The 18023-nt window shown below is 38.4% G+C and overlaps 1 protein-coding gene across 1 annotated transcript in view; it reads left to right on the top strand.

Annotated features, from left to right (window-relative positions):
- LOC124613806 (fibrous sheath-interacting protein 2) overlaps nucleotides 1-18023 on the top strand; it is a 188857-nt gene that overhangs the window by 154249 nt on the left and 16585 nt on the right. Inside the window, exon 5 of the mRNA XM_047142528.1 lies at nucleotides 3863-3963. Within this exon, the coding sequence (XP_046998484.1) occupies nucleotides 3863-3963 (101 nt within the window). The remainder of the gene's footprint in view (nucleotides 1-3862; nucleotides 3964-18023) is intronic.

Below are 18023 nucleotides of genomic sequence, written 5' to 3'. Positions count from 1 at the left end.
CTTACGAATATCACCTTTGAACATAGGTATTTGATCGTAGGCCTTGCTGCAACTAATTATGGTAAACACTTGTGCATTATTGAGCAGTTCAGCAAAGTCCTTAATATGAGGAACTGGATATTGTCAATTAGTAGGTGGGAATTGAGGGCTCTGTAGTCCCTGCAGAAGTGGAATGACCTGTCTTACTTTTGAACAAGGTACATGGGAAAGACCATTTACTATCTGATTAGTGAATGATGCTTACACTTCACAGCTCACAAATGATAGCCTTAGCATGGCACAGTTTTTTTTTTTTTTTTTTTTTTTTTTTTTTTTTTTTTTTTTTTTTTTTTTTTTTTTTTTTTTTTTTTTTTGGGTTGAGGCACTGAACCTTATGCCAAAGGGAGGGGCTCCTCCATAGTACTGAACTTGTCACTAGTACCATTCACCTGCTTAGCTGGGTGGTAATGTGATTGCCTCCCATGCACTGGGCCCAGGTTGGATTCCCGGCCGGGTTGGAGATTTTCTCCGCTCGTGGACTGGGTGTTGTGTTGTCTTCATCATCATTTCATCCTCATTACCGGGGCACGAGTCGCCCAACGTGGTGTCGAATGAAATAAGACTTGCACTTGGTGGCTGAACTTCCCATAACAGGGCCCTCCTGGCTCATTTCCATTTTTTTATCACTAGTACCATTAGTAATGCTAGCTACCACGGTATTGTTCAAGTTCACAGGCAGGAAGGACACTGTCTGTTTGCAGAGGTGACTGTTGCTGCATAGAAGCACATGGGGAGGGGGGGGGGGGGGGGGAAGGGGGCGCAACGCCACTGACCTGAGACACTTGGGTAAGAGGCAGCAATCCAGGATTAGAGAGGGCAGCTGTCAAAGCATCATCTAGGCATGGTGGATCGTATCAGACAGCTGACATAGTATCAGATGAGCCTGTGCCAGCTGTGCAGATACTGCATCGATCCATTGGCAAAGAGCATTATTGAGAGCTTATAGATGATGAGAAGTGGAGCACTCAAGGGAAAACTAAACCATTGCAGTGGTGAGTCTACCCCTTAGAGAAAAGCACTCAGAAATATAGCTGAGGAGGGAGTCCTTTAAGGGGAAAGAGGGAAGAAGGGCCGAATGAGCCTGGGACCAGTAATGCGCATCCTGGATGTTAGAAGAAAACCTGAAATGTTAAGCAAATAAATACCTATCATGGGTTCATCAACATTGAAAAATGGAAGGCTCACGTAAAACTGATACCAGGTGCAAGATGCACTCGCATGTCTGTAGTGCCCTGAATGTTGATACTGCAGATGCTCACTGCACATAAAATCAGCTCGGCTGGTTATATGTAAGCAGGGACCAACGTGATAGGAATGACATTGGCCTCCATGCCAGTATCAATCACATATTTAAGGCCTGATGTCAGTCCATTACATATACACAACCACATAAGATGGATGTTACATATGCTGACTGTTGTGATGGATGTTACATATGCTGACTGTTGCTCAGTGAGGCACAATGAGGAGGTGGGGTGGGCTGGTGCACCTAAACAGGTCTGTGGACAGAGTCTGGGAATGTGCAGGGAGGTCAATAGTTCTGTGATGCACCACCAAATTTAGGTTGAACAAACACAATGGACACACCGGGTGTGGTGTATTCTGTGTGTTGCTTGTGCACCATCTGTTGGAGTAAGTGGAGCAGTCTTTATCAGAGTTCAGCGGATTCAGGTAACACACAGAGGCTGCTACCAGGTGACTGTCTGTCATTTTGAAGTTGAACTCACATTCTCAAGTGGCCTCTACCATCCAGCTGAAGTGGAGTTGGTACGGGGGGAGTGGGATACCCCCTGATATCAACCCTATCCTCCTCACTGGTGCCTGTGTTAGTGAGGAGATGCTGCAACTGAAGAAAGCTGTAAGCTTGGTTTCCAAGGTGTAGCTTAGGCTCCAAAGGATCTTGTGATGAAACAAGCTGGGGTATTTTTAATTCCCTTCTTGTTTTGCCATCTGCCTACTTAAATTAATTTTTTTAACTAATTAACATCAGCATACATGAGTATAAGTTCCATTTGCATAAAAGAGAAAGATTGGTCCTCAATTTTAAAGAACATAACACCAGATCTGATTTTGTGCTTAGTTTTATGAATGTAATTTATTTTTGGACCTAATACAGTCAGTCCACAGCCGAGTTTCAGACGAGTAACCTGTGCTGGTTAGAACAACAACATTGCTTCAACTGAACAGTGTAATAAGTGTTAAACAATTAGGCCACCTGTTAAAATGGTGGCAGTCTCTGCTCCTTACGTACCTGATTATTCTTCAAGAACTGTGAACTTTGTGGTTATGTTTTTACTGCTCGAACTGTGAACTTTGTGGTTATGTTTTTACTGCTTGTAGATTTTCAACTGTAAACTATTGTAGCAGTATGTGGAGGTTTGCCTGTAGTGGATGGGAGGGTACAGTATTAAATCACAGATCAAGTCTGTATTTTGATGTAGATGGCAACACAGCAGACAAAATGTGATTCATCATTTGTAATACTGTGTAGGTTGATGAAGTTGTTAGCCACCGCAAACCAAGTCCAATGGTTTCCTTTTGACAGGAGGGTAATTCAGGAAACCTGCCTGCCAGCACCTGTTATTAGGAAGAAAGCTGGGTCAGGAGGCGTGGAAGAAGATGTGTGTGGCAGTCTGTGATGAGCTGCGAAATCTTGATTGAGCACTGAGAGGTGTTCACAGTGTCAGTGTCAAGGTTGTTGGAGGGTCAAGATGGGACTACATATGGAACACGATGTGAACAGGTTGACCACACTGTGTGATGTTTTGCTGATGCCCGTGGGTGGGAGGGGGGGGGGGGGGGGGGGAGTATCGCGACATGGGAAGCACTGGAGTGCCTTCAACCATCGCGTTTGGAACAGCCTAGGCTGTGATAGTCAGTAACAGAAGTTGCATAGAAAACATGATCAGAGGATGTACAGTCTATTGCATAGTACATTGAGCAAACCAGTTCATTGTTTCATGGCCACTGAAGGTTGGTGGTAAAGTATGAAATGTAATCATCCTGCACTGAGCAGTGAGATCCAGTCCAAAACACATGTGAGCAGCAGGTTGTGGATCTCTAGCACTGCCAGTGTGAGTATGATTGGTATAAGCAGCGAAGACATAGCACTGGGTTTGTGCCGTTGTGAGCTCAAATAGGTTAGAGAGCTCAGTTGTGTTGCCATTTTAACAGCAACTTGTAGAGGGTAAAACACTTGAGCTTCACAGTCCGAAGGAGGACTGTGGTAGGAGAGCACCAGATGCAACAAGTTGAATGGTAGGTGGGCTCATTATTCATAATGTGCAGCACTTCACAGTAAACAGTCACTGAAATAACAAGCCAAGAGATGAAACCAGTCTGGGGTAATCAACGTTGCAAATTCAGTCTCTTAGTCAAATGATGTGGGAGTCAGAAACCACCAACAATCTATTAACCCTAGAATACTTTTATTCACTCGAGACAATAACACAATGAATGAGCATGTGAAATCCCATGAACAGAAGTGACACAAGGAACAGTGGTCAAAGAGAATGTAAGTCAAATGACAGATTTAATGTTCTTGTGGTTGATAGTCACCACATACCTAATTCCTACACGAACTTCATTTACATTTTCTGAAGTTTCTACTGTCTATTTTTACCCTATATTAAAATTCTGTAGTCCTTGGCTTTAACTATGTTTTGCTCCAAAAATTAATGAAAAGTATCAATAGGTACTACATTTAATGAAGTAGACAGAGACTTTCAGTCAGTTGCATGGCTAGTATTTACTCAGTCAGTCTGTTTAAAAAATTTTGCTAGTTCCTCACTAATTTGCTATACATTTTTATATTTCATTTCAGAAATGCTCACCAGAATTAAAAGAGAACGATTGGCAAAACTGAGAGGTGAGAAGCCCCCAGATATTGTTAAAGCTATAACCAAAGTTCTGGAGGAGACACAGGTAATTTACCTAACATGAATTATCTTAAAATCTGAATGTGATTGTTTTAATGGCAAAAATTTTTTTCGAAAAAAAAAAAAATAAAAAAAAAATGAGAAGAATGAGTTTGTGGACTTTTTGAGTTCACATATTTTACATTCTACTGCAGTTGGAGAGCTGTGGCTGAAGTGAAAAATTTAGATTCATACTTGCTTGAGTTAGTTAGTTACTACTTAGTTAGTTAGTTACATGTTTCATAGATCATCTGAACGAGTCTTTTGTTGAAATAATGTGGAATGGGTCAGTTTACAGGATATATGGTTTTTATGTAGAAATTTGTCAGTAGAATAGTATAAGTTGTTCATGAGTAATGATTTGAAAACAAATTTAAAACTTGCTTCACTAACTGTCAGAAATTTTATGTTGTTGGGTAAATGATAAAAAAATTTTGTTGCAGCATATGTAACTTCTCTTTGAGCCACTAACAGCTTTAACAGTTCATAATAAAGGTCATTTTTCATCTAGTGTTGTGGGTATGTACGTCACTGTTCTTCTCAAATTGTGATGAATTATTTCTGATGAATTTCATAAGTGATTATATTTATTGTGATGGTGCAGTTAAAATCCCTTGCTCTTTGAAGAGGTATCTACAGGCTTATTGCTTGCTTTTGTGTAATGAATACTTTCCTTCCCAGTGATGAGGTGCCTCAGAAAATTATTCCATACAACAATATTGATTGGAAATGTGCAAAATATATCAGAAGGTTGATACATTTGTTTCTGAGATCAGCAGCTACACAAAGAGCAAAAGCAGCTGAACTTAAAATTTTTGAGAAGTTCAGAATATGCTTCTTCCAATTCAACTTGCATCAACTTCTGTGCACATCAACTTGTATGCTCAAAAATTTGGTGCATTCTATCTTACATACTGACTCCTGTTCATTTGCTACATCAGCAGGGGCCGAGATTCCATCTTGCTGACCAAGGCTGGGCCTGAGTGCCAGAGTTCTTCACATTTTCCCCACTGTCACAGCATGCTCTCTGAGCATGAGGAGGGGAAAATAGCAAATTTGCCATATTTAAATGGCAGTACAATTGTACTGCATATGACTTTGTCTTATATTTCACTTTTATCAACAACATAGATCACAAACAAGTTTTCAGTATTAATTAATTAGTTTTAGTGCACTCAAGACATAATATAATATAATTTTTATCTGGTGCAAACTATCAGCATATGGACAGATGCAGACAATTTCACAGAGTTTGACACTCAAGTTGTCGCATAATCATGACTTATGTAGTTTGTTAATCAAAAAAGGTCTTTCATACAAATATGTCAATCAGAATATTGTAGCAGTTTTGTAACCTCATTATGGAGACTTGGCAAATCTATCTGGGAATAGCAATGTAGATGTCCTGGTCAGTTTTAACATAAAAATATTTTTAATTAAAGCTGGAATTACCTTGGAGGTCAATCAGTCACATCTGCACACACACACAGAGGCACTTTCAACTGAAACAGCAAATGGCCTTAAGAACAGCTTGACAACAGATGTAAGACTGACAGTGTCCTCAAAACTTTTATAAAACTATTGTTGTAAACCTTCCAAGACTACAATGAGTTCTTCAAACCTTGCACTTTCCTTAATGCCAGTGAGCTAGGAAACTGGACTGTATTTGTCAGAAAGTGTCCCTCCTACAATATCATTTTCTTTTGAAATGCATCCCCACAAAATTAAAAAGAAGTTAGCTTGCAATGTCTTATTGTGAACATTAAGTTCAATTAAAATAAGAGATCTTCAATCCAATCCAGATACTCTAATTTTCTTTCCTTCACTCCTTTTTCCTCCATAAATTCAACAAAAACAAGAGTTCAAATGAAAAATCTTTCCTGGGCTACTCCTTGACTTTTGGAAAATATCATTTACCAACTCTTCTGTTGCTTTCTGTTCAATGGAATTTATTATAACACAAGTATTGTCTGCAAAAAGTATCAATTTTCGTCCTGTAATATATGAAGTCTCCACACTCTTTGTTCATTTCCATTGAAAACTATTGCAATGAGAGTGGAATAATGGCTGTGACTTCAGAAATTTTACTCTTCATACCACCAATTTTCTCAAGTGCACCATATCTGCAAATTTAGCACAAAGTGCTTCTTGTTGTACAGAACAATGAACCCCGTCTGTAGATCATTGCAATTTTTTGCTCATTCATTGTCACTGAAAAGTTTAAATTCTTTCTGCATGGCATTGTACTGCTGTTTTGTAACAAATAAGCAGTACCCATTGAGAATTATCATCCCTCTCTTCTATCATTCCCATTCATTTAAAAGGATTGTGATGATAGCTTGCTAGACTGCCTATTTTATGCAAACCAACACTGGACCCAAGACCATCCTTCATACAACAAACAAATAGCAAAGAGTGAACAGTGCTGACACAACAATTTTACTGAACTCAGATAATTATGCCGATCACAAAATGCTGCACCGTAATGCAAAATCAAATGTCACACTCTTCCGGGTACTTCCAAGGAGGACCAAGCAAAGCTGAGTGACAGGTGAAACCTTGGCCCTCACACATGAATTTTATGTTGCCATGGCTGGCTTCCTATCACATCTGTTGTTGGTATGACTCACTACAAAACTGAATGTAGTGTTTTGTTTTATGTGTTTCTTTAATTTAGAGAGAGTCCATTTTTCAGAGAAGCACTTAATAACCACTTTTGGAAAATATCATTTACCAACTCTTCTTTTGCTTTCTGTTTAATGGAATTTATTATAATACAAGTATTGTCTGCAAAAAATATCAATTTTTGTTGTTGAATGTTAGGTGGGAGGTCATTCAATATATAAGAATAGGAGTGGACCCAAAATGGAACTCTGTGGGACTCCCTATGTGATCTTTTTTTCCCCTGTCACTAAATTTTCTAACTTATTTAACACAGTCTTCTCCATTGTGTTTGTCAAGTATAATTCAAACCAGTTGCATGTAAAACCATCAGTTCCACAAAACTTGAGTTTTTCTTAGAGAGTATATGACCTATGCAGTCAAATGCCTTGGAAAGATCACAAAGAATACCAGCTGGTGATATATTGTTATTTAAGGCTTGTATTATTTGATGAAAGAATGTATAAACAACATTCTCAATTGAGCAAACCTTCTCTAATCAAAACTGTGATATGTTGAGTAAATTGTTTCCACCTAAGTGCCTGACTACTTTTGAGGAGTGGGATGATAATTGTTTAAGTCTGTATTGTCACCTTTATTATGAAGTAGTTTAATAAATGCATAGTTTAATCTGTCTGAAAAAATACCCTGGGCCAGTAGTGCATGGCATATATCACTAAGGGTATTACTTATTGAGTTGGGACAACTTTTCAGAATTGTATTTGAAATCCTATCAACTCCACAAGAGTTTTTGATTTCTGGAATTTTTATAATTGTATTAATTTCAGTGAAGGATGTTGGTACTACCTCTAATTGCTTAAAGTTTATATCAGTATATCCTGTTGCTTCTTCAGCTGAAGCATATAATCCTATATCTGCTGCTATGTTTAGAAAGTGATTGTTAAAAGTACTTGCAACGTGTGGATTATCAGTCACAACATTGTCATTTAGTTATTGTTATGGAATCTTGTACACTGTCTGGCTATTCCAGTCTCCCATTTAGCAGTGTCCCATACAGTTTTAATCTTATTATCTGCACTATTTATTTCTGTCAGGACACGCATACATCTGGACATTTTAAAGACATTCCTTAGAATATTACAGTCTTTTTTGAAGTATGCTAGTAATGTTGGATCTCAATTTACTCTGGCCTTTGCATTTCTTTCTTCCTCTTATGTAAGATGTTAATTCCTTAGTTATCCTCAATTTAATTTTTTTTCCCCTCATCCACATCACCAAAACATTGTATCCTGTTCTCATCAATAAGTTTTACTCCTTTGTATGGACCTGCCTCAGAGTCGTGGGGTGCCACTTATTTCTACTAATTGTGCATCATGGTCAGACAGTCCATTAGCAGTAGGGTCATCAGTCAGTGTCCTACTATTTTGCTATACATGAGTTGGAAAATTGATTACTGAAATTAGATTCAGACAATCAAATAATACTTCTAGTTGAGTTTTCAGAGCTGCATCAAACCAGTCTCAGGACTGAAGACCACAACAACAACAACATCTTTTAAGAAATCTACATTGAAATCTCCACAAACTGCTAACTGTTCCTTCCTGTCTGACGGGTAGCTCGTTAATGCATCTAGATTTCTCATAAATGAATGGAAGTTTCCTACAGGGGATCTATAGACTGTTACAATTATCAGAGAAGTATTCTGCTCTAATAATTCACAAATGCATGCTACTACATTATGAACAACTCATAAACTATTTGTCTCAATATTTTTGACTTAGTGTCCTACTTTTACATATGTTGCGACTCCTCCTATTTCCTTGTTAACTGTACATGAAAATGAGCCAAGTCTGTAATCCCTGACATTTAACTCCTCCATACCCATGGTTACATGGTGTTCAGAGAGGCAGAGGACATGTATGACATGTATCACATTAGAATTTTCCACATCTTCTAGGTATAAAAGAAACTCGTCTATCATGTTTTTCAACCCTCTAATGTTCTGATGAAACAAATTAATTTTATTTTTCTGCGAACTTTTTTCCAACACACTTTGTCTCTAACATGACCCTAACCTAAAGAGTGTGCTCCAGTAATCATTGGGATTTTGACTTTCTGAAAAGTCATAGATACACCAGCTCGCCTGAGAAAAATTGTGAAATGCAAAGTTTTGCTTTTCTGCATTGTAGTCAACATTTAGAATTGTAAATTTAATTCAGAGAAAGAGTGAGTTGGTCAAGAAAACAAAAACAATGCCAGTAACACAAGAATATAAGAGGTATATTGGTCCTATGATCTTAGGCGCTACTGTAGCATGCAGCGTTTATAGGATACACCAACACTTTTAATTTCTCTATATATTGAAATGTAAGGCATCAAGGTCAGCTGAACAAGTATGCCACACTGCTGGACCTCCTTGACCAATCCACCATTTATTCGATGTTTGTCCTAGGACCTGTCATACGAGGCATAGAAAATGAGGTAGTGCTCTGTTGGACTTAAGCCATGTCCATTCTCTGTTTCCAACAGTAATGTTCTTGAGGAGCATGACTGATCTGTCATGAAACCTGCCAAGAAATCCTTTATGCAGAAGAAGTGTACAAGCATACTGTCATTTGACCATTGGACAGACTCCCATCAGAATTTTCCACATATTCTAGGTGTAAAAGAAGCTCACCTGGCATATAGAAGCAACTTAAAGATTTGATAGCAAATAAATCACCAGGTCTAGATGGAATCCGAGTTCAATTTTACAAAGAGTACCCTGTGGCATTGGTCCCTTACTTAGCTTGCATTTATGATGAATCTCTCATCCAGCACAAAGGCCCAAGTGACAGGAAAAAGTGCAGGTGACTCCAGTATACAAAAAAGGTAAAAGAATGGACCCACAAAACTACAGACCAATATCTATAACTTCTATTTGCTGTGGAATCCTTGAACACATCCTCAGTTTGAATATAATAAACTTTCTTGAGGCTGAGCAACTTATGTGCACAAATCAGCATGGTTTTAGGAAGCATCACTCTTGTGAAACTCAGCTAGTCCTTTTCTCACTTGATGTACTGAGAACTATGGATAAAGGCCAATGCAGATTCCGTATTTCTAGATTTCCAGAAGGCATTTGACATGGTGCCCCATTGGAGGCTGTTAACAAAGGTATGAGTACATGAAATAAATTCACAGATATGTGAGTGGCTCGAAGACATCTTAAATAAAAGAACCCAGTATGCCGTCTCTGATAGCGAGTGTTCATCAGAGATAAGGGTATCATCAGGACTGCTCCAGGGAAGTGTGATAGGACCATTGTTGTTCTCTATATACAGACAGGGTGGGCAGCAGTCTGCAGTTGTTTGCTGATGATGCCATGGCATATGGTAAGGTGTCAAATTTGAGTGACTTAGGAAGATACAAGATGACTTAGACAAAATTTCCAGTTGGTGAGATGAATGGCAGCTAGTCCTAAATGTGGAAATATGTGAGTCAATATAGATGAGTAGGAAGAACAACCCTGTAATGTTCAGATACAGTATTACTAGTGTCCAGCTTGACACAGTCAAGTCATTTAAATATCTGGACATAATGTTGCAAAGTGATATGAAGTGGAACAAGCATGTGAAAACTGTGGTAGGGAAGACAAATGGTCAACTTTGGTTTATTGCAATAATGTTAGGAAAGAGTGGTTCACCTGTAAAGGAGATCACATATGGGATGCTGGTACGGCCTATTCGTGAGTTCTGCTTGAGTGTTGGGGATCCGTACCAGGTCAGATTGAGTGAAGATATTGAAGCATGTCACAAGAGGGCTGCTAGAGTTGTAACCAGTAGGTTTGAACAAAATGTAAGTGTTATGGAGATGCTTTGAGAACTCAAATGGGAATCTCTGGAGGGAAGGTGACATTCTTTTCGGGAAACACTATTAAGAAGATTTAGAGAACCGGCATTTGAAGCTGACTGCCAAACAGTTCTGCTCCTGTCAGCATACATTGTGTATAAGGACCACAAAGATAAGATATGAGAAATTTGGGCTCATATGGATGCATACAGACAGTCATTTTCCCCTTGCTCTATTTGTGAGTGGAACAAGGGTGGAAATGACAAGTAATGGTATGGGGTATCCTGAACCATGCACCTTACAGTGGCTTGCAGAGTATCTATGTAGATGTAGATGTAGATACAGAAATGTGTAGTAAACTCTTCTTGTTAATTTGTCCAGTAAAGTATACAGTGGCCTACAATTCTTGTGCATGCAGAACTGATGCCATATTTCCATAATTGCTCAGGCATTTGCATCTGCCCATACATGGTTATATTGTTAATTTATTATCCCATAATGTGTGAACCCTGAATCACATTTAAATCAAATGCAAACTTTGAAATGTGTATCTTCACATTTTCAAATCCAGTGGCTCAAGTGTAATATGGCATTGTGGTCTTGTAGCTGAGAGATCACACACTCTGTAAGTGATCATAAAGTAACTGATTGTATAAAATTGACATTGGGAGGGTGTTGTTGGTAGCTTCAGTAGCTCCCATTCTTTCCATGCTTGTTTCAGGATCTTCTTCTACTCCTTAAAACACTCAGTTCTCCATATCCAGTGTGAAGTCAGGATGGTGTACCATGACCTCATGTTCTTGTTGTGAATAAATGTCTTTAAGTAGCTGGAACAACCTGCTTTCATGTTTTAAGATTGAATTTGGGATTTAGAACATCATTTAATGTACATGACAGATGCATGTTGATTAATATTATTGTCTAAACTATAGCAGAATACCTCTGATATTTTCAGCATAACATAATAGGACTAATTTTTGTTGTTTACATTGTTCACGTGCTATAGGATCAGTAATTTTATTCTGCTGCCAACAAAACCTCGAAATGATATGTGTAGAAAGGTTGATGTAGGCAACAGATATAAGTACTATGCCTGACAACAGCATCACTGTCAGAATACTAAGTCCAGGATAAAATTCAACCAATAAGAAATGAACAGTAATTGTCTAGGGGAAGACTGACTACACAGCTGAGTAATTACTATTATTGACACAAGTAAAGTGGCCTTTGTCCCTACAAGTACTGTCACATTGTAACCAGTATCAAGCCCAAATCTGAAAGCAGGGTTGTCAATGAAGTACTGCATATAGCACAGAAAGCACATTTGTTACAGACACAAATGTGTGCCCACAACAGAACTGAACTCCTGGATGGAGAGTGCTTCCATTTATAGAAACACTGAATATTACAGAAAATAGAAACATTACAAAAATAAGAAATTTCAAGAACCTTCCAGAAATGATGAATATTAAATAACAAATAATTGCTGGTGGTAAGATTTGAACTGGCATCCCACATCATCCCAGGCAACAATGCTTTTCACTGTGCCACACTGCTTGCAGCACAGCTTATGGCATTGTTCCATCTCCTGAAGAAACAACAACTCACTGTTTCAGAAGTTCACATGAGGACTACATGAGAGGACCAAGGACTTTCTGAAGCCGGCTGGTGTGGCCGTGCGGTTCTAGGCGCTTCAGTCTGGAACCGCGTGAACGCTACGGTCGCAGGTTCGAATCCTGCCTCAGGCATGGATGTGTGTGATGTCCTTAGGTTAGTTAGGTTTAATTAGTTCTAAGTTCTAGCAACTGATGACCTCAGAAGTTAAGTTGCATAGTGCTCAGAGCCATTTGAACCATCTGACTTTCTGAATGTTCAGTGGTGTCATCTTGCAGCATCTTCTCCATTTTGCCATAGGTGATGCATCATTTGCTGACATTCCCTACATGAGCACTGACTAACTTGCAGATGATCGCTAGGTTTTATGTGGTGTTTCACTATGGACTGCTTGATCTGTCATTTCTCCTCTCTAGATTTGAAAAAATCCAAAAACTGATGCAGAACAGTTAACATCAACATTGTTCCTCAGTCAGGCCAGATGCTATTGTCAGTTCAACAGTAGCTTCCTTTCTGTGTTGTCTGTAGTGGTCATGGAGCATGATTTTTCATCAGTGGCCTTAAGATGCCCTTCCTGGACTGGTCTTGCTGTTCCTACATGTGTACTTTTAGGGATTATCTGTAGCTGCTCGTCACAATTAGTAATCCAAAGTCACCCCTGACCATGCACAATGTTTATGGTTGTTGCTGGCATGTAGATTTCCTTAGTGAGCCCTAGTAGCTTTCTGTCATCCGCACCATTTAACTGAGCATCTCAGTTGATGACTGGATCCCATCTTGTTGATGAGAGAGGGATAGCAGTGTCTTCAACAGTGAACAACCACCCAGAACGATATTTTTTTGTGTGTGCTCGTTGCAATAACCTCTTCAGTATGGAACTTTAATACTCCACAGTCTATGACAGCTTGTGATGCCTACCAGGAATCCCATCCAACAGTAACATTAAGATTTCATTCTGATAAAACAACAACTTCAATGCACTGTGTTCTGTACTGATATTTATTCTTACAATACATGTTTCTGGTGGCTGGATATATTACCCAACTGCAACTTTCAGCATACCCAGTTTTGTATCACACAATATAGTCTTCTTTAACTGGTGATAATAAGCTTTTGACATTACATAAAACGAAACCTCTGAGTCAGCTAACACCCAGATGTGTTGGCTGTCAATGGAAACATTAGCAAGATTTCCTGACACCTTGGTGGCTCATCCATAGAGGATTTTCATCTGTGGCTGCATCACCTCCATGGATGGTTGCCTCACTTAGCTTTTCTGAATTGAGTTGCTAGGTGAGTGGCTGGTATTGTGTACAGTGATGGGTAATGGTTACAACATGTCATTCGGGTTATGGTATTCACCTTGTTCCACAGGTTGATTATAATTCTCTTCTGTTGACTGGCATGGATTGAACTGTTATGATAGTTGGTGTCTGGAGGTGTAGAAGCTGCTGATAAATTGTCTTATTTCTCTGCAGTAGGGAATAATTTGTTCAGGGAATCCACAGTGGAAGTATACAGGCATGTTGTTGTATGGCATCCAGATATCTGTTCTTCTGCGGGGCATTGTACTTGGCTGAGGATTTGGCTGTATTTGCATTGGTCACGTGCTGAGTTGTTGTCTGACAGCCGCAGCATAGATTTGAGTTGGCAAAATCCATTTTTCACAGAGCTTTCAAGTGGTGTGGGAGTTTGGGGCTAAAGATCTATACACCTGTTCTTCAACTTCCTCTATTATGTCCTGACATATGGGGTCAACATTCATGGCCGCTGTCTGCTGCTTACTTAGTCTGACACTGCTGCGTCTTACTACCTGGTGTATGAGAGAGGTAAGGTGGTACTGGCATTCCACTACCAGTCAGGTGCACTTTTTTCATCCAAGTCTCTTTTTCTTTGCATTTTCTTGGTGCGCTGACACTACTTAATAAAGTCCTTGGTTGTTGTTACATCTTTACCAAAAGAGCTTGGTACATGTCTTCTGTGACTCCTTTCATCAAATGTGAGATTTTATTATCTGAATTCACAATACAGTGTAAGAGCAAACCATTCTACATGTAGGACCATGTCATTTCCCCGTGACATCAGGCTCTATTTTTCAACTGTCATCATGCTAAGCTGACTTGTTCCTGATTGTCAGTAAATGTTATCTTCAGTTCAGCCTGGAATATGCTCTGTCAGTCAAGCTTATCTTTGTTGTTTGACTGTGCCATTCAAGTAAACTGTTGCATTTGGTGACTCAGTTGAATGCTTTCAGCTGTTTTGTCAGGTCCTGTCCAGTGTCTCCGGAAAACACTGATGTGTCAGCTGCCTTGTTGCTGTTTCGGAATTCATCCATCTTCTGATTATATGGATCTAGGGAACTGCTTGTATTCCAAATCCTATACTGGTAGACAATGACATTTATATTTCCTAGTTGGAGCCACAATAATGTAGATGTTCAAAGGCTACCCCAGCATCTATGTGAAACCATCACATGTAACCAGAATCAAGTACAAATCTGAAAGCAGGATCAGCAATGAAGAACTACAGCTACCAATGAAATAATGCTATTATGAACACCAACATATAATCAGAGCAGAACTGAACTTCTAAATAGACAGTGCTGCTATTTATACAAACATCAAATATTCCAGAATATACAGACATTACAAACAAGAAATTTTGAGAATCTTCCAGAAGTTATTAATACTAAATAACAGATAATTGCTATTGGTCAGGTTTGAACTGATGATCTGCAGCATGGCAGCCAGCAATACATACCCCATCCATCACTCTGTATGCAGCACAGCTGGTGGCAACATGTTCTTAGGACTTTTTCCCTGGTTTTGACCAGCATGTACTCTGTAAGAATATTGGATTCTGGTATATATTTTTTGAACTCTGTCTAGTTTCATTCATGGCTTACAAATGGTCCAGTATACTATATCCACTGCTAAATCCAACTTATTCCTGTGTTTGAAACAAGTAAGGTGTTGCAGTGAGGACTTGTATATAGCAGGTCAGGGGTTAAAATAATCACTCTGTCAACCAGATTTAGATTTATACAGTTTCACTAAATTTCTCAAGGCAACTGTCAGTATATCACATTTGCAAAGGACATGCTGATAAGACATGCTTGATCAAAATTTATTTTTCATGTAGTCAGTTATGATTTTCGTAAATTTCTTGAACTTTATAAAAAGTTATCTGATAGGTTTTACTTATTTCTCTCTTGTCTGTATGTTTTACACCATCACTCCAGTTTTGATGAAATGTTTTCCACAGACATTCTGCAAATAATTTTGCAATTTGGTTTTATATTATTATCTGCCAGCCTTGATTTTTTTCTAGGGGAGCTAGTATAACTATGCTATGAAAATCATAATCAAACAATGGAATGTTCAGGTTGGAATATCACAATGCATGGAAAAGATAGGTTGCTGCTTACCATAGAGGTGACTCATTAAGTTGTAGACAAGCATAATTGAAAGACACACATTATCTTTTGGCTGCAGCTTTTATCAGAAAAGAAAGAGAAACACACATTCATTCACATAAGCAGTCGCACCACATACACACTTGACAGCCAACTCTGGCAGCTAATTACCTTACATGGAAATTTTTATGGCCTGGGAAATCCACATTAATTTATTTTCACATTATTGCTGCAGATACTAGGTGGAAATGTTTCATTTGAGACGCCAAGGATATAACTTAGGATTTTTTAAAAAGTTTTCATCACTTGAATTATGACTTGAATTATGATGATTGAAAGGCCATTTTTTTTCTTTTAGCATATTACTAAATATTAGCAAGTTGTCTTTGGTGAAATTCCTTCTCATATGGGTTTTCAACATTTGCATAGTCCTGTCTGTCTGGTACCTCAATGAACAATGCACAATGATCTGAAAACCCTAAATCTAGACTAAATTGCACACATTTTCCACTACATAATTAGCTGAAACATGGTCAATGGAGTTTGCTGATTGGCTATTTTCTCCAGTATAGTCAAAGAAATTCAGTTTTAAACCATGTTTCTTCACCAGATCAGTGAATCTTATGCATAGCTAATGTCACATGTGACATCAATATTAAAATTAGCAGCTATTAAAATTTTTTCCTTTTTTTCTCTACAAAGACCTTGTAGCATAATTTGAAACTTATATAAGAATAGTTCTGTTCTTGACATCCCTGGGATTTTTTATATTCTTACTATAACATTTACTAGTAAATTCAGTACTTCTACACAACAGCTCTCAAACATGCATTGTTGTATAGTTTAGCTATGTTTTCAGCCTGTTCACTGCTCAATACCTCATTTATATGATGAGCGGTTGTCTTTACTTCTCCTGTTATTTGTATTCCACCCTACACTTTCCAGTATTGCATTATAGTCAATGAAGACTAGCCCATGAATCTTTGAATTCTGGAAGTTTTCAAGGTTTGGTAGCTGATACATTAACCCTTTGACTGCTATGCATAACACTGGCAGCTGCACCTTGTGTGCTGCATTGTCACACTGCTCGTGATACGCTGGGTGCTGAATGCATCTGGCGTGCTCGCCACACGCAGTGCTTCCAACATGCTCACTGTTTTTCACCTTTCTATTTTGTTCTGGTCTTTGGACTGACTCTGGAAGAATTGGGGTATTTATTTACAAAATTTACGCTTCATTTTCGTGTGAGGTGCATTTTTATTATAATGTACGTACAAATAAAGACGTTTACAATAGTGATATACTTCTACATTCTCACAAAATAAGGTTTAACCATTTTTTATTGCTGAAATTGTGTGTGATGAGTTCTGAAGCATGGATAAGCTCATTCCTTACAGCACAACTTAGTTTGTTTCCTAACACTATTTCGAAGACAGACTATACATGTACTTTTCCCACTGTTCTGGGAAATGTGCTGACATGTTTAGTCTTGTAGGGTACTCTTGAGATTTATGACAACCTGCTCTCTTGTGATCAGTGTAAAAAGTTGCAAAACTTTGTCTAATTACATTGAGATGAAACTTTTTGTACTTCATTTTCGTCCCATATTTACAGTTTCAGCAAAAGGCATTGAAAATTGCCATGCCCAAAATATGGGAAAACAATTTCCTGTACTACTTAGATGACTTTCATGTACTTTCCACTGTTCTTATTAGCATGTCATTTCAGTTGACTTGTGTCACTGAGTTATTGTAGCATATTACCACACTCGGTTTCATTTGCAGGTTACCAATCTTCCGATCTCTTTTTGAAGTCAGATGCATTTCAACTTTGTGGTATGTTGATAGCATCCAAACTTCCTTCTTACTCTGCCACCTAAGAGCAATTAGCTTGGAAGACTGGGAAATTATTTCTCCTTTCTTCAGTTTATCCTCCATTACTGGCATTTCCTTCCCTGTTCGCTTAACTGTACCACATGTGTTTGTCGCTCTATCATACAGCCAACAAAATAGATCAGAGATTCATCTATACAGAGTTTCTCATAGTGATAGAAAGTTTCCTTGAACATTTTCTGAAAATGTTTTACAGTACGCCAAATTTTCGATGAGTAATCCCCATTTATGGACAAAGTGTTGTGGAAATGCTCTAAATTCAGCAGCAAAAAATATCAGTCTCTGGAGATACTTTGGAAAAATTTATGTTTCCAGCAAAGGATCTGTCAACCAATATTCACTCAGTTTTAACTTTTTCACTCTAGCCATGAGAAAGGAGGACACTATAAAAACATACATTTCTGATACATTTGTGTCACTCCACTTGTTTATTTTAGAATCTGTCTTTGGTTTGCAATTGGCTGATTGATACTTTTAATACTAATTTGTTTCCAGGCAAATCATTTTGAAAAGGTCTATATTTACAAAAAGACTAAAGCAACAGAGGCAGCTCTCATTTTCACTTACGTGAGCTTTCATTCCTGATGAGGATTTGTTAAACTGATGCTTCTTTGGATTTATGTTTTCACATCTCCATTTGTTTTCTGTCATCCTTGTGAGTCGCTGTGCATCATCATTTGAAGTTGATGAGCA

Source organism: Schistocerca americana, chromosome 4 (genome assembly GCF_021461395.2).
Source record: "Schistocerca americana isolate TAMUIC-IGC-003095 chromosome 4, iqSchAmer2.1, whole genome shotgun sequence".
Classification (NCBI taxonomy): domain Eukaryota; kingdom Metazoa; phylum Arthropoda; class Insecta; order Orthoptera; family Acrididae; genus Schistocerca; species Schistocerca americana.
Note: the sequence above shows the minus strand (reverse complement) of the source record. Positions and strands in the feature narration are given on the sequence as shown.